This window comes from Tauraco erythrolophus, chromosome 3 (genome assembly GCF_009769465.1).
Source record: "Tauraco erythrolophus isolate bTauEry1 chromosome 3, bTauEry1.pri, whole genome shotgun sequence".
NCBI lineage: Eukaryota > Metazoa > Chordata > Aves > Musophagiformes > Musophagidae > Tauraco > Tauraco erythrolophus.
The window spans coordinates 18,603,903-18,622,560 of NC_141467.1; the positions used below are offsets into that span (position 1 = coordinate 18,603,903).

General features: G+C 36.4%; 1 protein-coding gene across 4 annotated transcripts in view; it reads left to right on the forward strand.

Annotated features, from left to right (window-relative positions):
- CDH18 (cadherin 18) overlaps positions 1-18,658 on the forward strand; it is a 204,888-nt gene that overhangs the window by 113,729 nt on the left and 72,501 nt on the right. For all 4 annotated transcript variants that reach the window (XM_086609027.1, XM_086609025.1, XM_086609028.1 and 1 more), the window contains one exon: positions 14,395-14,562. In XM_086609027.1, coding sequence (XP_086465153.1) covers positions 14,395-14,562 — 168 coding nt within the window. The remainder of the gene's footprint in view (positions 1-14,394; positions 14,563-18,658) is intronic.

Here is an 18,658-nt window from a genome sequence, read left to right on the forward strand (position 1 = left end):
AATGGTCAGGTAGATTACTGTAGTTTATTAAGCTGGTTGCTGATTGAACAAGGGAATCAAGTTCCATGTTTACAGGTTTCCTTATTTTCTCAAAGAAAATTGGAAACCTTAAGGTACAGAACAAAGGCTATTCTTGCATTTTTTCATGATTGTAGATGAAAATGATAGGTAGGAAGATGAAAAAGGAAGACGATATTTTTTTTTCCCTTTTTTTGCAATATCCAGTGTAGAAGTTTGTAATAAAAAGGTGCATAACATTGTGACACTGTGACTTGGTTCATAAACTTGCATAACTTTCCTCACTGTGAGTGGGATCTGTGAAAAAGTCCTGGTTTTCCCAAGTCTGAGGACAAAATGTATGTGGAGTTATTCCTAAATAAGTCTTGCTCCAGTAAGAGCTTTTAAGAGTCAGCCCTTGTATTGTGAAATATGAGCTTTGTCTAAATTTAGAATATTTTCAAATGTAGGCAAGCTTCTGTTTCAAATCAAGAAGTGTTCAATCCCAATGCATCCAGAAGAGGCTGACCACCTTGCAGAATAATGTACTCAATCAAATCAAAAAAAGAACCAACTTTATAATATTGTGTCCTGTCATGGTGTGGTCATATTTTATGTTTTGTGTGACCTTATTGTGATGCTTTTTAATTTATCGTAGTGTGAGAGTGCCTCTTTTCAAGAACCTACACCACTTCACTAATTCAGTAGTCATTTTCTTGATAGCAGTGCACCTGTAACAATGGAACAACACAGACTACTGTTCTCAGCCAACTGTAAGATTTATTGTCCCTCTAGGTAGAGATTTATTTTTTCTCTGACTAGATCAATATCTAACTCTCAGGTCAATAAATCCTGATTGAATCTCAACAGAAGTCAATAGCAACCTATTATGTCACCTAACAGACAAAGATTTTGTGGATGTTGGATCTAAGAAAGAAAATAACACATGTGAATGTATATGTCAGTAGTTCTGTTCTATGATTTCTTTAAATTTTATCTATATAGCATCATCATATTTTTGTGTGTGCATCAGACAGTTATAAAAACTGTAGTACACTTAATGCTACCTCTCATGGTTTAACCCCAGCCAGCAGCTGAGCACCGCACAGACACTTGCTCACTCTCAGTGAGATGAGGCAGATAATCAGAAGAGTAGAGGTGAGAAAACTTGTGAATTGAGATAAAGACAGTTTAATAAGTAAAGCAAAAGTCACACACACAAGCAAAGCAAAACAAGGAATTTATTCACTACTTCCCATCAGCAGGCAGGTGTTCAGCCATCTCCAGGAAAGCAGAGGTCCATCCTGCATAGTGGTTACTTGGGAAGACAAATGCCATCACTCCAATTGTCCCCCCACCTTCCTTTTTCTTCCCCCAGCTTTATACACTGAGCGTGATGTCATATCGTATAGAATATCCCTTTGGTCAGTTGGAGTCAGCTGTCCCAGCTGTGTCTCCTCCCAAGTTCATGTGCACCTCCATCCTACTCGCTAGTGGGGTGGTATGAGAAGCAGAAGAGACCTTGACTCTATGTAAGCACTGCTCAGAAATAGCAAAAACATTCCTGTGTTATCAATACTGTTTTCAGCACAAATCCCAAACGTTTATAGATTTTTGTTAGTTAAAATGTTTGTTTTCCGGAAAATATTACAACAATATTTTTTCTAGTATTTTTGATTCAAGCACCTGTAAGGAAACCAATTAATCATATTTGTAAGGTAGCTGTTGTAACATAGAATCATAGAATCATAGAATCATAGAATTGTTAGGGTTGGAAGGGACCTCAAAGATCATCTAGTTCCAACCCCCCTGCCATATATATACATTTATATTCCGATGTCCTCAACCTAGCACTAAAGCGACTTCTAAAATGAAGAATTTTTGCTGATGGTATTTTACTGATTGTTCAATTTAACGATTTTACTTTGAACAGACATTAGCTTGCATGGCCACTATCATAACACATCAAGCAAAAATGGTTTCATTGTAATTGAGGTACCTAGGATAAAAGAAAAAAGTGTTTCACATTTCCGCATTGACACAAATTTCATTATATTTCATTTGCACTTTACAAATAAGCGTACTTAAATGCTGAGTAAGGTTGCACTCTACATGACTTGTAGCAATTACTTATAAATGATGCTATACTCCTGTAAGGTCCTTAATGTGTTATACATGGGTCAATGAAGCATTGCAGTGATGCTCATGGATATGTAATGAATAAGTATCATGGAGAAAAGAAGACAATCACCATGTAAATGCTTGGTCTGTTGGCTAAGCAAGCTTTCTTACTACCAGATAATCTGAATTATATGTCTAGACCCTGTCTATCAGTTGTAGTTAAATTAGTCAACACAAGAAATTTTGTCGAAATGTAGAATATTTCCAAGATTGTATGTTGCATTCAGTTCTTTAATTAACCGGACACCATTTTGACTCTATTTGAAAGTTTTTTTGTCATGCCTATGATCACTGTCGCTCTTCTTGTCCCTCTTATCAAGGCAGTCTACTTTGAAAAGAAACTACAATATTATTCAAAATAATCAGCAACTATATTAATTATCTCTGACTATTTAGATACATCATAATGAATTTATTAAAGACAAAAAGTTAAATTTAATTTTCATAAAAGTAATTTAATAGTAGATGAGAAACATGAAGTCAAATCTGTGGCTTCATCTTTATTTTTCTTTCCCTGAGTCACAAGGAGCTTTGGGTTATGACTGAAATATTAGCAGCTTTAACCTTCGTCTGTCTGTTATTTTGTCATTTTCATTCAAACTATAGGTTAAATCCATTTTTATGTATTAGGCTAAAAGGTAAATGATATTACAAGAAGCAGTGTTTGATACTGGCAGTCAGTACTATTTATATTTTGAGAGAGAGGTCTTTCCAAGCTTGTGAATCTAAGTAGTTAGTTTTCAGATAGTTTTAAGCTCTTTCTTGTCAAATGGGATTTCCTTTGAGAAGATTCCTGTACTTAATTCCCATCTGCTATGTTCAGGGTTTTGTTCGTCTCATGTCATAAGGTTGTTCCTCCTCACCAAGGATTAAATACACCTGTAAGAAGTTTATATCTGAAGAAATCACACTTAATGAGTAATTTCTTCCCTTCCAGCATTCTTTGCCCTTGCCTTATCTTCACACTTACATCATTTGTTTGGTTCCTCTGCTTGCCCAGCTGACAAGTAATCTGTTATGAAATCCTCAATATCTAAGTAGCATTAAGTTATCTGTTAGTCATGTATATATGTATCTAGGCGTTTTTCATAGCCATCTTGAACATAATACTTGAAGCATTTAATTATACAACAAGCAGTCACTTGTTACAAGCTTTGAGCAAACAATTTTCTCCTCACCCGACCCGGCCCAATTAGGGTACTGGTTCTTTGGTTTTTAAATACATGTCGTGGGTTAGGCCGATCCGGCAACTAAATTCCACGCAGCTCTACCACTCCAGTAAAATGGAGAGGAGAAAAATGTAATAAAAGAGCTAAGGGTCAAGACAGGAACAGAGGAGCACCCACCAACCACGGTCCCGGGCAAAAGAGGCTGTTTTCTTAAGGCAAAACAGTTTATTAACAGCTACCTACAAAGAGAAAAGCAAACAAAAATGGTTACTTGAGAGGATAACAAAAAAACAAAGCTAGATCTTAAAACCAACACCACTCCCCCCCTTTGCCTTTTCTTCCCGGCTCTACCTCCTCCCCCCAGCGGCGCAGGGGGCAGGGAATGGGGGAGGGCAGGTCAGTTCATTCCATGTTGTTACTGCCACTTCTCTTAAAGGAGAAGGAGTCCTTACACCTTTGTCCCTTGATCCAGTGGATCCCCTACTCACGGCGAAAGCATGAGGTCCTACCTGCAGGATGCAATCCTTACTGCATCGGATTGCTCCAGGTGCGGGCTTTACCACAGTCTCAGACTTTTAAGGAGTTGTAGCCACTCGCTGTAGTGTGGGTCATCATACAGACTTTAAATGCGCTCCGGCGTGGGTTGTCATATCGACCATAAATGTGTCTCCATACAGACTTAAAATGCATAAATGCGCCCAGACTTAGATGCATAAATGCATAAATGCGTAAATGCGTAAATGTGTAAATGCGCCTCGACCTGTGCCCATGATTCACAATAGTCTGTGGGCTCAGGCGTCTCCTCTAAACAAAACACCTCCCCATGACTCCCCGTGGGGTCATCCCACGGACTCTAGATGCGTACCGTACTCAGGCTGTCGTATCACTTCTCGACGTGGATCCTCCACAGGCTGCGAGTGGGTCTCTGCTTGCTCCACCGAGGACTGGTTGCAAAGGGGCCACTTGCAAGGGGACTCAACCACGGCAGATGTTGTCCCATTCCATCTTAACTGACCTCTTATCTGTGTGGCCGTTTCTCTCAGATCTCAGTCTTTTCTGGGTGAACTCGGCCCAGCGGGCACCCTGGGAGCGGGGCTCTCCCCGAGTTCCCCAAGCAGCTCCACCACCATCCTCAGCTGGTGGTGCTGTGCCCGGCCCGGCACCGGCTGCTGCCCGGCCAGGCGCCAGGAAGAGAGGGCTGCACCCCCCTCCCTTCTCCTTGCTCCTGGGCAAAGGCACATCTTTCCGGTTCCTTTGTCCCGATGTAAATAGGGCAATTCGCAGAGGCACCGATTGGCTCAAGCCCGGAGGGGGATGGGAGTCCGGTGTGATGGGCAGCTTCTGCCACTCAGACCTCTCCCCCCCCATCAAACCATGACAATATGTTTTTAACTGAATGGTCAAAAAAGAAAAATAAACTTTCAACACAGCAGTAGCATCATACTTGTACAGGTTTACCTCACGCTGCTTTATCCAAGGCACATGCCTACTGCGTTAATAGAAACACATCAGAGTTTGACCGCTGTATTGTTTAAGTTAGAGAATCTGACCATTTAACCCTGTTTGCTACTAACCATGTGTTTCTCCAGAATTATGAAATGCCACTAATTCAGATTCAGTTCCAAGGAAATTACATGAGTCAATACAGAACCACTGAAGTTTCTTCTGTTATAAATTTAATTATTTCATAATGCACAATTATGCAGAGTACTAGTACATAGTGACATGTTGCTAGTGGATACAGGAATGTTTTTATTAAAGTCTGTCTTTAAGATTTTCTTCTACTCCTCCATATCTCGTCTCCAACAATTTTGTATGGGAAAAAAAAATCTTCAATAATGGAGAAGCAATTTCGGAAGAGGTCAAAACCACTCAGATAGGGGATTTGCTTGAAAGAATGTTTATTCTGCCAACATAAAATTCATAGAAACTTCTGTGCAATTTCTACTTCAAAAGAAACAACTTGCATGTTTTCAAGACATGACATATTGATAAACTATTTCTGAAAATGATGGAATTAGTCCCTTTGTGAACCCTTTCCAGAATCTACATATTAAAAAAATCAACAGAATTGTCCTATTTTTCACCCTGAAGTGTCAACTCTTCTAGAAACAGGATTAGATTAGTGAAGAATTTTAATTATTTTCCAGTCCTAAAATTAGGAAGGATGAGATCAATTTTCCCTGAACAAAGAAGTAGATAAGGAAATTTGCAGAACGTAAATGTGTGTCAGTTTTCTGAAAGGCCAAGCAAAAGGAAATCTGTAACATGAGACAGCAAATTTAGGCAAAAAGAAAAACAGAGAAGCTGAGAAAGAATTTAGCTAGTAAAAAAACAGAAATAGCACTAATGCCTTTCCATGTGTTTTTCTGGAAAATAGGTCTAGGTAAAGAAACTTGATTTCTTTGTTTTATGAAATGGCAAGTTATGTTGAAAATTATAATTGCCATGTCACATGCCATTCTAGTTAAATAGGTGGCAATAAGTAGTAGCAACAAACATATTAAACATCTATGAACTGACTACCTGGGAGGTAGCAAAAAGTTGTCCTCAAACCAGAATCATCATGAAAGGCAGAGATTCCACTAGGGCTTTACAGGGATTGCTGTAAGACCAACTCTATTGATCTTTCTGTGTGGGTTAAAAGTAAACATAAGACTACTACTGATAAAATTTTTGGATGACACAAAAACGGCAGAATGATGAATAAAGATGAAATCAGCACATTCTGTCAAAATAACCCAGATTGTTTGATAATCTGTGCCACTTGATGCAATAAATCATTTCTAAATGAAAATTGAAGAGGGAGACTGTATCCAGGAGAACCATAACTGTAAACTAAGAGTAAAGCAGCTCAAAATGAGTTCACAAAGCAGTAATGAGCTAAAAAAAGCCCGATACGACCCTTGAATAGATTATTTATATGTTGTAAAACATTCGGAAAGTTAAATTTACATCAGAGCTTGGTAGTGGGATGACAGTGTTCTTGAAATACCAATATTAATTTCCTTTGCCAGTGACTCTGCTGCCCAACTCTTGAGCTGCCATGTAGTGGCTGCCCCCCACCGACTTCTTTTCGAGAATTTGAAAATGTTTTTGGAAGTTGAAGACCGCTTGTTTTCTTATAGTCCAGGTCATGCCTGTTTTGTGTAGATAGTTATGTAAGCTGGTTTCCTTTGACTAGAAAATATTTAAAGAATTGATGCTATATGTCTTGCTGGACCCAACTTAGTCTAATAACTGTATTTTACTTGATTGTTACTATGACAGAATCACCTCATTCTGTTCCATTTCCACTGACTGTTTCTGTTAAAATGTATTTCTATCCTATCTGTACTATCATCTAGCAACTATTTCACTCACCATGATTAACTCTTCTCTGCTAAACACAGAAAAGAGTATTTGTACACAGTACTTCAAATTGCTGCCAGACAGCCTGCCAGATACCACTGAAGTTGTACATGTAAACTCAAGTTTATGATCCAACCTGCACGGAGGTCCTCAGACATTAGAAACATGTCTATACTGCTCAATAGAACAAATGAAAAGACACACGTACCTTTACAGCCATACAGAGCCACACCGGACATAGGTTTGTTTAGAGAGTTTGCGTTGTGATTAGATAATGAGATTTGCACCAAAAAAAAAGTCAGTTTTGTTTAAATGCTTAACTTTCCAAAATGTTTGAAGTAAAATGCCTGGACCAAAGTGAAAAGTTAAGGTTTAGAGGAAGGACAACAATCACAGTGGAATAAACCAGCAATCCACTACCACTAAATCCAGAAAATATCTCTTCCGTAACATAGCGATTTGGAAGCAGCAGCAATATGAAGATACTGTGACAAGTACAATACTTAGTGGAAAAACATCCCTGGTAAGGGCGTCCTGCTGATTAAAGCAGCCTACAAGAGACTAAGAGAAATATACTTTAATAAACTGTGAACTATACTAACAGAAGCAGAACTGGCAAACTTAGCAGCCATATACATATGCTTTAACTATTGGCAAAAGAAAAAATGACAACTTCCTGCTCAAATAGGGTGGCCACTTGTTATGGTATTTCTATAAAATATATTCCTTTGATTTGCAGCAATTGCATATGACTGATTAGCGTTTTTTGTCTGCTTTCTGGGAGGCAATATGGCAGCAAATTCTTAATTTAATTCATTTAAATATACTTTACATTACGAAAACAGTGGAAGGTGCTATGATTACATTTGGCATCCATGCAATTGCCACAAATTGGTGTATTTTCCACTCAGTCAGTGAAGATTTCTTTAGATTCCTTAATTCAAGAGGCTTTGGCACAAGATTTTTTTCATTTTGTAAATTCAGGTTGTTACTCATTGAGATTTTTGAGAAGATTTTATTTACTAATAGTAAACTGAATAGATTTTTTTCCTTGAGGTTTCCATTCTAACATAATCAGTCTTGTTACCGCCCCCCTTATTTTAATATCAAATGAACACTATTCAAACCTACTTATCTTAAAAAAAACCCCAAAACTTAATATTTTCTTTTTAAAATATACTTATCTTTCAGAAATTTCTATTTTATTACAGCAATTGTCTTTCAATGCTGGATTCATTTTATTTAAATGATAGTTTTCCTTAAGAATGAGCATAGTGTCTTTCAGTACTATAATCACTACCATAGAAGAAAATTAACCACTAATTGTCATTTCTATAGTGCTTTGACTTTTAGCCATGAAATGTCTAGTGATGTCCCTGTAAAGGACCAAAATGTGTAACGTTAGTTATATAAAGCAGATCTGACTCAAAGGCCTTAATTACAAACAACTGTGTTATAATAGCATTCAGTGCAGTACGACCAAAATCTCTATATTGCACATTTTGTTTGCAGCTGCAGTTTGAACTGAATCACAAATCCCAGTTAAAGTCTATTAGAATTTCTAAATTTGAAATTTATTTTGAAGTTTTAAGAAAAAAAGAAGTGCATCTGCTGACTTGTGCTTGCTCAGTATTTGTCTTAAAATGCAAAACTCACAAAAAACATACTTCTTTCTCTTAAAAGGAATGTGTCTAATTCTTTCAAGAAAGAATAATATTAGATTTTGAAATGTATTTTAATATATACAATATATTCTGAATATTAAGTTACAATAAAATAACTACATGTCTTAAAGCAAAGCAGTGATAAAAATAGAGCTTTTATTCACAAAGTAAAAATAGTATTAGTGAAATTACCATTTGCAGCGGTTCACTTCCCTCAGCAATTAGTAAAATCACACATTTAATTAGTTATTAAATAGATATTTAAAATTATGTTTGAACCATTTAGTGATTGTGATCATGACAAGACAGATATATAAGAAACTAGAATATGGGAATCCAGTATGAACTACTGGTCCTTCAGAAAATCTTTAGTTGACCTGGCTCATGATCCAACAGCAGAATGGAAGTTTTCCAAACAAAAAAAATAACTTGCCCATGACAAACTAGTTTGCCATTAAAATTGAGGGATGTTTTTTTGTTTGCTTGGGGTTTTTTATTTTGGTTTTTTTTCGGTTTTGTTGTTAGGTGAGTTTTTTGGGAGTTTTGTTGTTGGTTTGTTTTTTTTTTCCTCACTAGATAGAAAACCTTTGAGCTCAAAATGTTATAATGAACCATGTTTTATTCTGGGAAGGTTCCATTCACACATCATGCAGGAGCAGGCTGTAAGAGAAAGCTGATTAAAATTCTGCAGTTGTTACTGAATTTTAAACGAGTTCTTATTTTGTATAAGTATTAAGAGAAATTACTTCAAGTGTACCAGACTGTCAGGTAAGTACCTAGTTAAATACTTTGGTAAATGCATAGGTAGGCGTTTGGCTGTGGCAGACATTTTCTTAATAATTGTCTGCACTTGAATTAAAAAGTCTTGATTTTTACAGTCTCATTTACAGTTGAGCCTTCTGTTGTAGCTCTTCTTACATTTAAGCAAAATGATCCTTCACAGAATGCTAAAAAAGACAACATAACACATTGTCAGATGTGTACATGGAAGCATCTTAAACTAAACTTGAAAAAAAACTGGGAATTGAGTGCATTTAAGTATCTGGAATGAATTCGGGGAGTCTGAGTGGAAAAGGAAGTAAAATTTGCCGAAAAAAAAACTTGTTTTCAGTGCTTTCATAAATTCAGAGGCTTTGGGTAAAAGTAAAGAAAAGGAGCTATCCACAGTAGTAGACATCTCAATTTTTTTCAGAGCTTGACATCTCAGTGCTCTTCTTGGTCAATTTTATCTGATGTTTTGAGGATTAATGCAGGACTGTCATGAAGAAATTTCCTAATTTTAAAAAGTTGTGAGGAATTGTCAGTACAGAGGAAGAAGCTTATGTCTTTGAGGATGAGAGCAAGAAGAACAAAATGAAATTTAATAGTATTATATAGTAAAGGCCATGTTGCAGGACTAATTATAAGACTATCTGAACCATGCTCTTAGTCAGATTGTTTAGTTTTAGTTAGTCCTGTGAGGAGCAGGGAGGTGGACTTGATGTTCCTTATGGGTCCTTTCCAACTCGAGATATTCTATGATTCTACAGTACCTCTGGTCTTGTTAATTTTGTTAATTCTTGTTAAACTGAGAGAGGATAGATTTAGATTAGATCTAAGGAAGAAATTTTTTACATTGAGGATGGTGAGGCACTGGAACAGGTTGCCCAGAGAAGTTGTGGATGCCCCATCCCTGGAAGTGTTCAAGGCCAGGTTGGATGAGGCTTTGAGCAACCTCGTGTAGTGGAGGGTGTCCCTGCTCATGGCAGGGGGGTTGGAACTAGATGATCTTTGAGATCTCTTCCAACTCTAACCATTCTATGATTCTATGATTCTAATTTGGAAGTGTCACTGGAGGAGAAAGTCCTGGGTATATTAGTCAATCATACTTGAATCACTAGTGTGATGTAATCTGGAAAAAAAAAAAGTTGGAATTGGAAAAGGTGGTGATAAAATCTCATTTGTAATGTAGGTAAGTTTCTGGTCACCCATGGTCAAGGAAGATAAATTCGATCTGGAAAATGTGCTTTCCAAGACTGTGGAAATTATCAGGAAAAAAAACAAGAAAAAAAAGTTGTGCAATTTAGAGGTGAATAGATTTAGACAAGAAGTTAGAAGAGAAAATGTGTTCTGGGAGAGCCTTCCATGCCGGAAAACACATCTCACATAATTTTAATATGGAAATAGGTATGACTAAACTCAGCAGGCCAGAAGTCCAAGGTTGTGTGTCCTCAACTTCATTCCAATAGATCTAAACCTCCACATGCTGTGCATGATTTTTGACATAGCAGTCAAACTTCTATAAAAATTCTTCATTTAATATTGGAAACAGGGTGGGATTTCCAAGTAAGGATGTCTATATCTTGAACTTCTTTCTTGCTTTCCTTTCTTAGTAAAGATGAATAAATATTGGAAACGTAGCTGAAAAGTGCTCAATTAGGAGGATCACAGTGCTGCCTAACAAACAGGAGGCAAAATTAAGGCAGAGTTTAAATTTAAAAAGCCTCTGACAGTTTTCTTTTTCAGTTTCTTGCCTCACAGTTTTAGACAGGGAGATGTATTCCTTAATATGAACTCCCTGTCTTGTGGGATGTATAGGAGCCCCTGCCAAGTATACTGAAGATGCTCAGGGACAATTCCTGCTTTAAAATGAACTGCTGGAGCATTTTGTATTATCTTACAGGAAAAGGCAACCCAGAAAGTTCTCCTTAGACCTCTTGCATTCACTAGAGAAATTTGATATTACGTATTATTTTAGTGCTATACGACCAGAAAAATTTGTGGAGCTGCTAGTGACAAAAATAAAGCGCAAAGGTCCTCACTGTACATAACTCATACTGATGACATAATTTTAGAATGGATATATGTATATGCAACTGAAAAAAGAGAGAGAACTTATCTTTCCTTATCTCCTGTCTTTCAGTATCAGTTTTCTTATTTTCGACTTTGGACACAAGTTTTTGGAATTAAAAACTTGCCTGTTTTCATTTACTTGATATTCAGAAAAGAGGAATCTGATACGAGTGGGAGAGATGAAATGATTAGTCATCCACAAATCCTTATTAACTGTCTAAAAGCATTGATTCAGTACCATATCCCTTGAAGCAAAAAGTAAGAGGAAAGTAATTGTAATGCAGAGGAATTTATGTTTGTTTAAATTAGTTTAAAAATGTAAGGGACTAGTGTAATTATGAAGATTTTTACAGAAGACAGATGTTCCACTATGTAAAATTTGCTCTGTTTCAAAATGAAATGGAAGGGTTTTTTTTAAAAAAATCCCATGTTCCCTCCATGCGTATATATAAACATTAAATGTTCTAATACATTTAGTTTCAAAGTGAAAAACTGAAGCAATTATTTGAAAAATGTCAAAGCAGGACATTTCAGAAGAGTAGTACCAGGTTTTGTGAACCATATTGATTTTGATGAAACTGCATATTTGAGTTATATCAGTTTCTTTATCCAAATGTTTCCATGCTATTTTATTATAGTATTATAAATTGTGGTTAATTTCAGTATATCACGGTGAAATTTGTGAAAAAAAAAGGTCTGTTTCTAACAGTGTCATTTAAAGGAAAAAAAAAAACACTGATGAATTAAACTAGACTGATATACTATTTTTAGCCAGCTTGTCCAGAATCTATACTTCTGATGAAAAGGAACTTACAGTGCAAAATTGTGTTAAAATCATTCTGAATCTTCATGGATACTTTAAAATATTATTCTGTGTGGATACTTCTACTTATTTATGTGTGTTTTGTTTTCAGAATAGAATAGAAACAACAGTATAAGCTACATGAACATTTCCATTTAATTTATAATAATGGCTAAATGGTTTTACTGAAGAAATACAAAGAAAGTAATTTGAAAGTACTAAAAAAATAGTATTCTGGAAATCACTTTTTGCATCATCTGAGACTGTGGAAATCATGTCGTACAGCAGGTTTTTTTTAGAAAAGCAAGACTCTTCTTAAGTTATTTTGTGCTAATGGGTATTATATGTTTAAAATTTACCCAAAAGCAACACCTGATTATGCTGTGGTTGTTGTGGGTTAGGCCGCTCCTGCAACCAAACCCCACCCCCCGCCCCAGTCGTTCACTCACCCTCCCCCAGCCCCAGGGATGAGGGAGAGAATTAAAGGAGAAACGGGAAACCCGTGGGTTGAGATAAGAACAATTTAATACAGATGATTTAATACACAGCGTAGATGCTCACCACCCCCTCTTATGCAGAGCCCATCTTGTCCTGAAGCTGCAATCCCAGACGAACGCGAGGCCCCGAAATGGGGGGGGGAGGGGGAGGAGAGAGAGTACTCCAAGAGTGGGAGTACTGGAAGAGAGAGAAAAAAAAGGCAATAGAGCAAAAGCGCAGCAAGCACAAAAGAGCAGAAGCAGCAAAAGAGCCAAAGCGCAAAAGCCCTTCTTTCTGGCTGACCCTCACTTTTATACTGGGCATGACGCTGCATGATATGGAATACTAATTGGCCAGTTTGGCCCTCAATCTTAAGTTCCACCACAAATCACAAGGGGAATCGTGGCCCCCTTGTCCCAGCTATGCTCCCCTCTTATCCCGCCATGCTTCTGCACTCCGGCCAGACCACGGCACACTGAAAAGTCCTTGGAGTTTCACTTCCAACCACAAACATCAGCTTGCTATCAACATTCTTCTCAGAGCGAGCCTCTGAGTAAAACCAAAACACGGAGCTCTTCTAGCTGCTAAAAAGAAGAGCTAACTCTGTCCCAGCTAAAACCAGGACAGGGGTATATTTTCTTACTGGTTATAACTCAGTTGAAGAGTCCAAAACCAAGTTACTCTAAAAATCTAGTTTTTTGAAAATTTAATGATAATAAATTTAGCATTTCATTTCATTTCTTTATTTATTTCTATGTAACTTTCTCCAGTCTATCAATGTCTGTTATGTACTGGTGAGCCTAGAACTGGACCCGGCACTCCGGATGTGAGCAGAGGAGAAAGATCCCCTCCCTTGACCTGCTGGCAATGGTTTTCATAATGCAGTCTAGGATGTTGTTGGCTTTGTTTACTGCAAGGGCACATTGGTGGCTCTTGTTCAACTTGAGGACCCCCTAGATGCCTTTCTGAAAAGCTGCTTCCCAGCTAGTCTGTCTATGGCATGTTCTGGTTCACTGGCACAGGACTTGACATTTTCCTTTACTGAACTCCATGAGGTTTCTGTCAGCCTGTGATCAAAGAAATTGGCAGGGGCTAATTTACAGGCATCATGGTAAGTGAAAAATGTCCCAAAACTGAAACTGAGCCCACAGAGTTAGCTGTTCCTCCTGTCTTGTAATCTTTGCTTCTGCATGTGTAATTGACTAAATGTTAAACAAAAATTCTGATGGTGATGGATAAAAATAAATAGAATTTCAGGATCATTCAATTCTAGTTTTCTGTCTGTGCTATAGTAAAAACAATAATAGCTTATCTTCCACTTTGCAGACAAGTGTTAGGTGAGTCACACTTATGAACATAAATGTATATGATTGACATGTATCAAATAAGAAAGCATAGGTTTTTTGAGATTCGTCAAATAAGAAAGTTTAGCTTTTGTGTAGTTTTTAGAGGTGTATCATGTTTTAAATGATAAATTGACTTTTCTTAAAAAGGAATTTATGTTTCTTTCAGTGGGATAAGAGTTTCCAGTCATTAATATTTCTATTAAGTAGCTATTTAAAGGTTATAATATATGAGAAGATAGTGGAGTTTTGTCAATGTATCTTTCAGCTAGGTATGTTATATGTTGGATTATTTTTTATTAATATAATACTTGTTTTAATATATATGGGTTTAATTTATTCATATCCTCAAGAAATTTGATTGTCTACCAATGTCTGGCACTGGTTTTTAATATATATAAATAAAACCCACAAACAACTAAAGCCAGCTTATTTTGATTGTAGAAAAGCTTTGTGTTTCCAGAAAATCTGCCGTGCATCACCTTTCCTGAAAAGAAAGGTTATGCTCAGCCTTTCCTCTTGCTAGAACAAGCTAATCCTGATCTTTCTTTTGTTTGTTTGTTTGTTTTCCACCACAGGAGTCATCAGGACTGCCTTGCACAACATGGACAGGGAAGCCAGAGAGCATTATTCCGTTGTCATTCAAGCCAAAGATATGGCTGGGCAGGTCGGAGGGCTCTCAGGGTCAACAACTGTAAATATCACACTCACTGATGTCAACGACAATCCACCCAGGTTTCCTCAGAGTATGTACAATTTCAGCATATAATTGATTCGAAAATCGTGTTGATTTTCAGTGAAGTAAGAAGCCGTTAGAGTAATCCAATCGGTATTCAAATTTATAGCGAGAAGGCAGCTTGGGAAGTATTTGGATTCACAAATATTTCTCACTTTTCCAGTGTTTTCAGATGAAGGACAGAGATGGCATAGATAGAATATTGAAACCAGTGAAGATTTCTTTTAATTAACCACTAAGAGTGAGATGGGTGACAAAGAAATACTCTTGTCATATGTGGATTATTCTCCAGCCCTTTTTGAATGTATATTTCAATAACTGTGTGATTTTGATCCCACAAGTGGATTACATTGTTCCCATGGTAGAAAACAACCAAAGGTAACACATTAAGAGGTTGAATCCAGCATGCCTTCGGCTGCTTCCATACACATCTACCAATTTTTTGCTTCTGTTTCTTTCTCTATACCCATGTGAACTTTTCAGATCACTTTTTACATTACAGATGGTCAAAACCTACGCTGTTTCTCACTGCTGAGCTACGGTGGAGTCTGCCTTTATCCTAGTTAAATGAATTGTCGATGTTGATGTCAAAATGAATGTCCTGACAGGCATACATGAAAAATATATGCTAGAGTACTCTTTGAATATCTTAATACGATCACTAATCGGAAGTTCATTTCTATCCAGCTCACGTGTGCACATTGATCTGATGCAGCACCTGGAGTCTTGTAGAAATTCTGATTTCAGTTGGCAATTTATTTAGAAGTCTTCTGGAATGTAATTGCATAGCTAAATCTACTTTCTTTTGCAGATTGGCTCGAGGCCAGTAAGAATATTGTAATCTGGACTCAGACATTGCATGAGCCCTTGTAGAACATAATGGACTAGCAGCTATAGGTACATGCATCAGGAAATGCATTAAGCTGTTTGAATGAGGTGATTTATAAACAATAATAGAGATTTCAAAGCTCCAGGGAAAAACAAAGCTTCCTGGCAATAAACATTATGTAAAATCTGGTCAAGCAGTAAGAAGGCTCATTAAAAGCGCTGTAGAAATGAGTATTTTTTCTGTGTCTCACAAACACATAAAAACCTAAAGCCTTTGAAACACAGTCTTAAATAAAGTATATTTGATTTTATGTTCCACAGAATTGTCATTGCATCCATCTCTCTATTTAATACTTCCTAACTATTGGAAAGGCAAAGGTAAGGCATATATTTGAACAAATAACATCTAAAACAGTTAAAGTAGAAAAAATGTCCTAAGTTTCTTGCAAACTCAGAAAAAAAAAGGATCCTTGCTTATCGGGTTTCAAGAACTGGCCTCTTTTAGTTTTAACTGAAAGTTTGGGATGTTATTGAGATAAACTGACTGGCAGGCAGAACTGTATGTTGGCACATACGTTTCTTTATCTGTATTAACATTTTTTCAGAAATGGAAGAAATATAAAATGTTCAAGTTACATTCTGTACATTTTAAGGGGTTCTAATAATTGCAAAAAATAACATTGAGAACTACTAAGCATCGTGTCATATTTAATGAGAACTATTTCATAAAGCAAAGTAAAAAATGTATTTTCACATTTATCATTTTTAACAGAAAATATTAATCGTAGAACAAGTCTTGTAGAGTACAAACATTCATTTTATCTTTCCTTACACAGGATTCCTATACCACAGTTATGACTGCAACGTTGCTTTTTTATTCCTTTTCAACAAGTATAACTTAAACTCTTTGCAAAAGAATGGTAGCTATATGTTAGTAATACAGAATGAAAGTATAGACAATCTAAAATCAGGCTGTCTTCGCATCATGAACTACTACAACAACACACGAGTATTGCACTAATAGAAGTAACTTCATTGTTTATTTTTCTTCTCCTTTCCTGTATGACATGATTTTCAGTTAAATTTCTCTTCAATTTCTTTATTAGACGGAATGCTAAATGAAACTTACTGAGGCTTGTCACATTCAGAATTGAATTCAAGGGAAGTGCTAACCAAAACTGCATGTATCAAGTGTATATCCCTTGGGACAGGCTGAGCCTCAGCTAAACCACAGACTCTCTTTTGGTTAGTTTCCATTCCTCTGTTACTGTACTTGTGAGTTTTGAATCTGACTCTAAATGTATGATCACTTTACTTGAGAACGTGCTGGGAAGCACATCTGATTGCTGTTCTTATTACATGTTTTATTTAGAAATATGCCTTACTGTACATATTTAAAAGATTGCATCTTTCTGGCTTTAGTAGATCAATGTTCATTAGAGATGCATACAGAGAAAGGTATGCAGGATTTATCCCCCTTAAAGAAACACTTTAAAAATCTATTTAAAACTTAGAAACAGAGGTTATAAATATATCTGTTTAAATTAATTTACTATAGGTTTTTTCTGTACTCACTCTAAATATAGCTGACTTTCTTTCAAATAAATTACTGACGGAAGAGCTCTGGTTTTCAAAAATATCAAGTCTAGGAGGAAGAATATGAAACATTACTGTATAATTTTATCAGTTTGATGGTTGCAGTTCTGAAATACATGGTAATAATCATCTCTGGAATAGAAAAAATTGCTGAAAAGTTCTGTTTGCAAAACATAGTAGTATGTCTCAGGAGTAGGCACGGCATTGTGAATTCAGCAGGAGAATAACCTGAAACCTCAAATGCATTTTGCATATCAATTACTTCAGTGCATCTTGTACAATACTGATTTCTTTTTCTTCATTGCCACAGATTTCCTTTCTTTAGACAGTCCAGTTATAAATGAACTATCTGTTTAATGTAAGCTGACAGACAATGCTCTGCATGGTAATATTTTTGCTTTCCAATAATCAGCACCTCTCAGTTCTTGTTAGTTTTACCACTGATGGATCCACTTGGTTGATGGCTGAGGGCCCTAATTTCAAAGTCATAAATTTATTTCAGTAATCTGATAGAAAATGTTCCATCTACTGATGACACTATTATCAGCCTTGAGTTACATCAGAATTTTTGTATACTTTTCTTTCATTAATTCTCTCTGATCTTGTTTAGGATGAATAGATTTTGATTGTATCAAGATCATCACACTAGTCAGATGCATCCACTGACAAGTTTCGTACATCAAATGCTAACGTTTACACTCTGGACAGTGTGTAGGAGATCTTTGGTTATTCTGTTTAGAATCTAATTTTACAAGGAAATTATTTCCCTGATACCTTATTTGTAGATTTTCTTGTTTGATACATCTAGCTCTGTTCTTTATAATAAAGCAGAATTTAAATACAAGTGGCTTAAAACATTTTTATAAATCTTGAATGTTGAGGTTTGGTTGTTTTATGGCAGTATATAGACATAATGTAAAATTATGTGTATGCATCTTTAGTTTGGTCTCATTTTTTATGATGTTATTGTATGAAAAGTACACAACCATGTTTAAATAGGAATGTTGTGTGAAGATACTCCTGCTAGTTCTGAAAAAGTGAGCTCACATCCCAGAAGTAGACATTAACTTTGTTCTATGCTAAACAACATAAACTCTACTCTCTGGCCTTGTTAATATAACTTATTAGCTATTTAAGTACAAAGATATCTATTGTTCATTTTCTTTTAGAATTTGTACTACAATATGGTCCTTTCCATAGCCATAGTTCCACACAGTACATGCAGTTCCTATGATCCCCGTATGTAACCATGGGCATCCTCTCACTCCTCACTGCAATGCACTGTTATGCTGTCCCGTCCTTCTGTGGTGACTAGTACAGAGCCATCCGCCTGCTGATTGACCACTTGGCTGCTGCCAAGTGAGATGAGTAAAATGGAATTTTATCCGATTTTCTTTTAGTAGGTCTTTCACCTCTATTCAACCAGTAATTGTTAAGAGACTTGTAGAATCCTAATGTTTCTGAGGCCTCTGCCTTTTTGTTACTTTTGTCTGAAACCAAAGAGAGTTTAAAAGTTACTGGAGATTAAAATTAAAATGATTGCAGAAGTTGTGTGACCTCAGGAAACTCATATTTAAACAAAACAAGAAAAGGACTTAATAACTGGTTTGGCTTAAGATTGCTGGCATCTGATCAACTGCACCTTTGAAAATCAGATTTTGTTCACACCTAGTAAGCTAGTT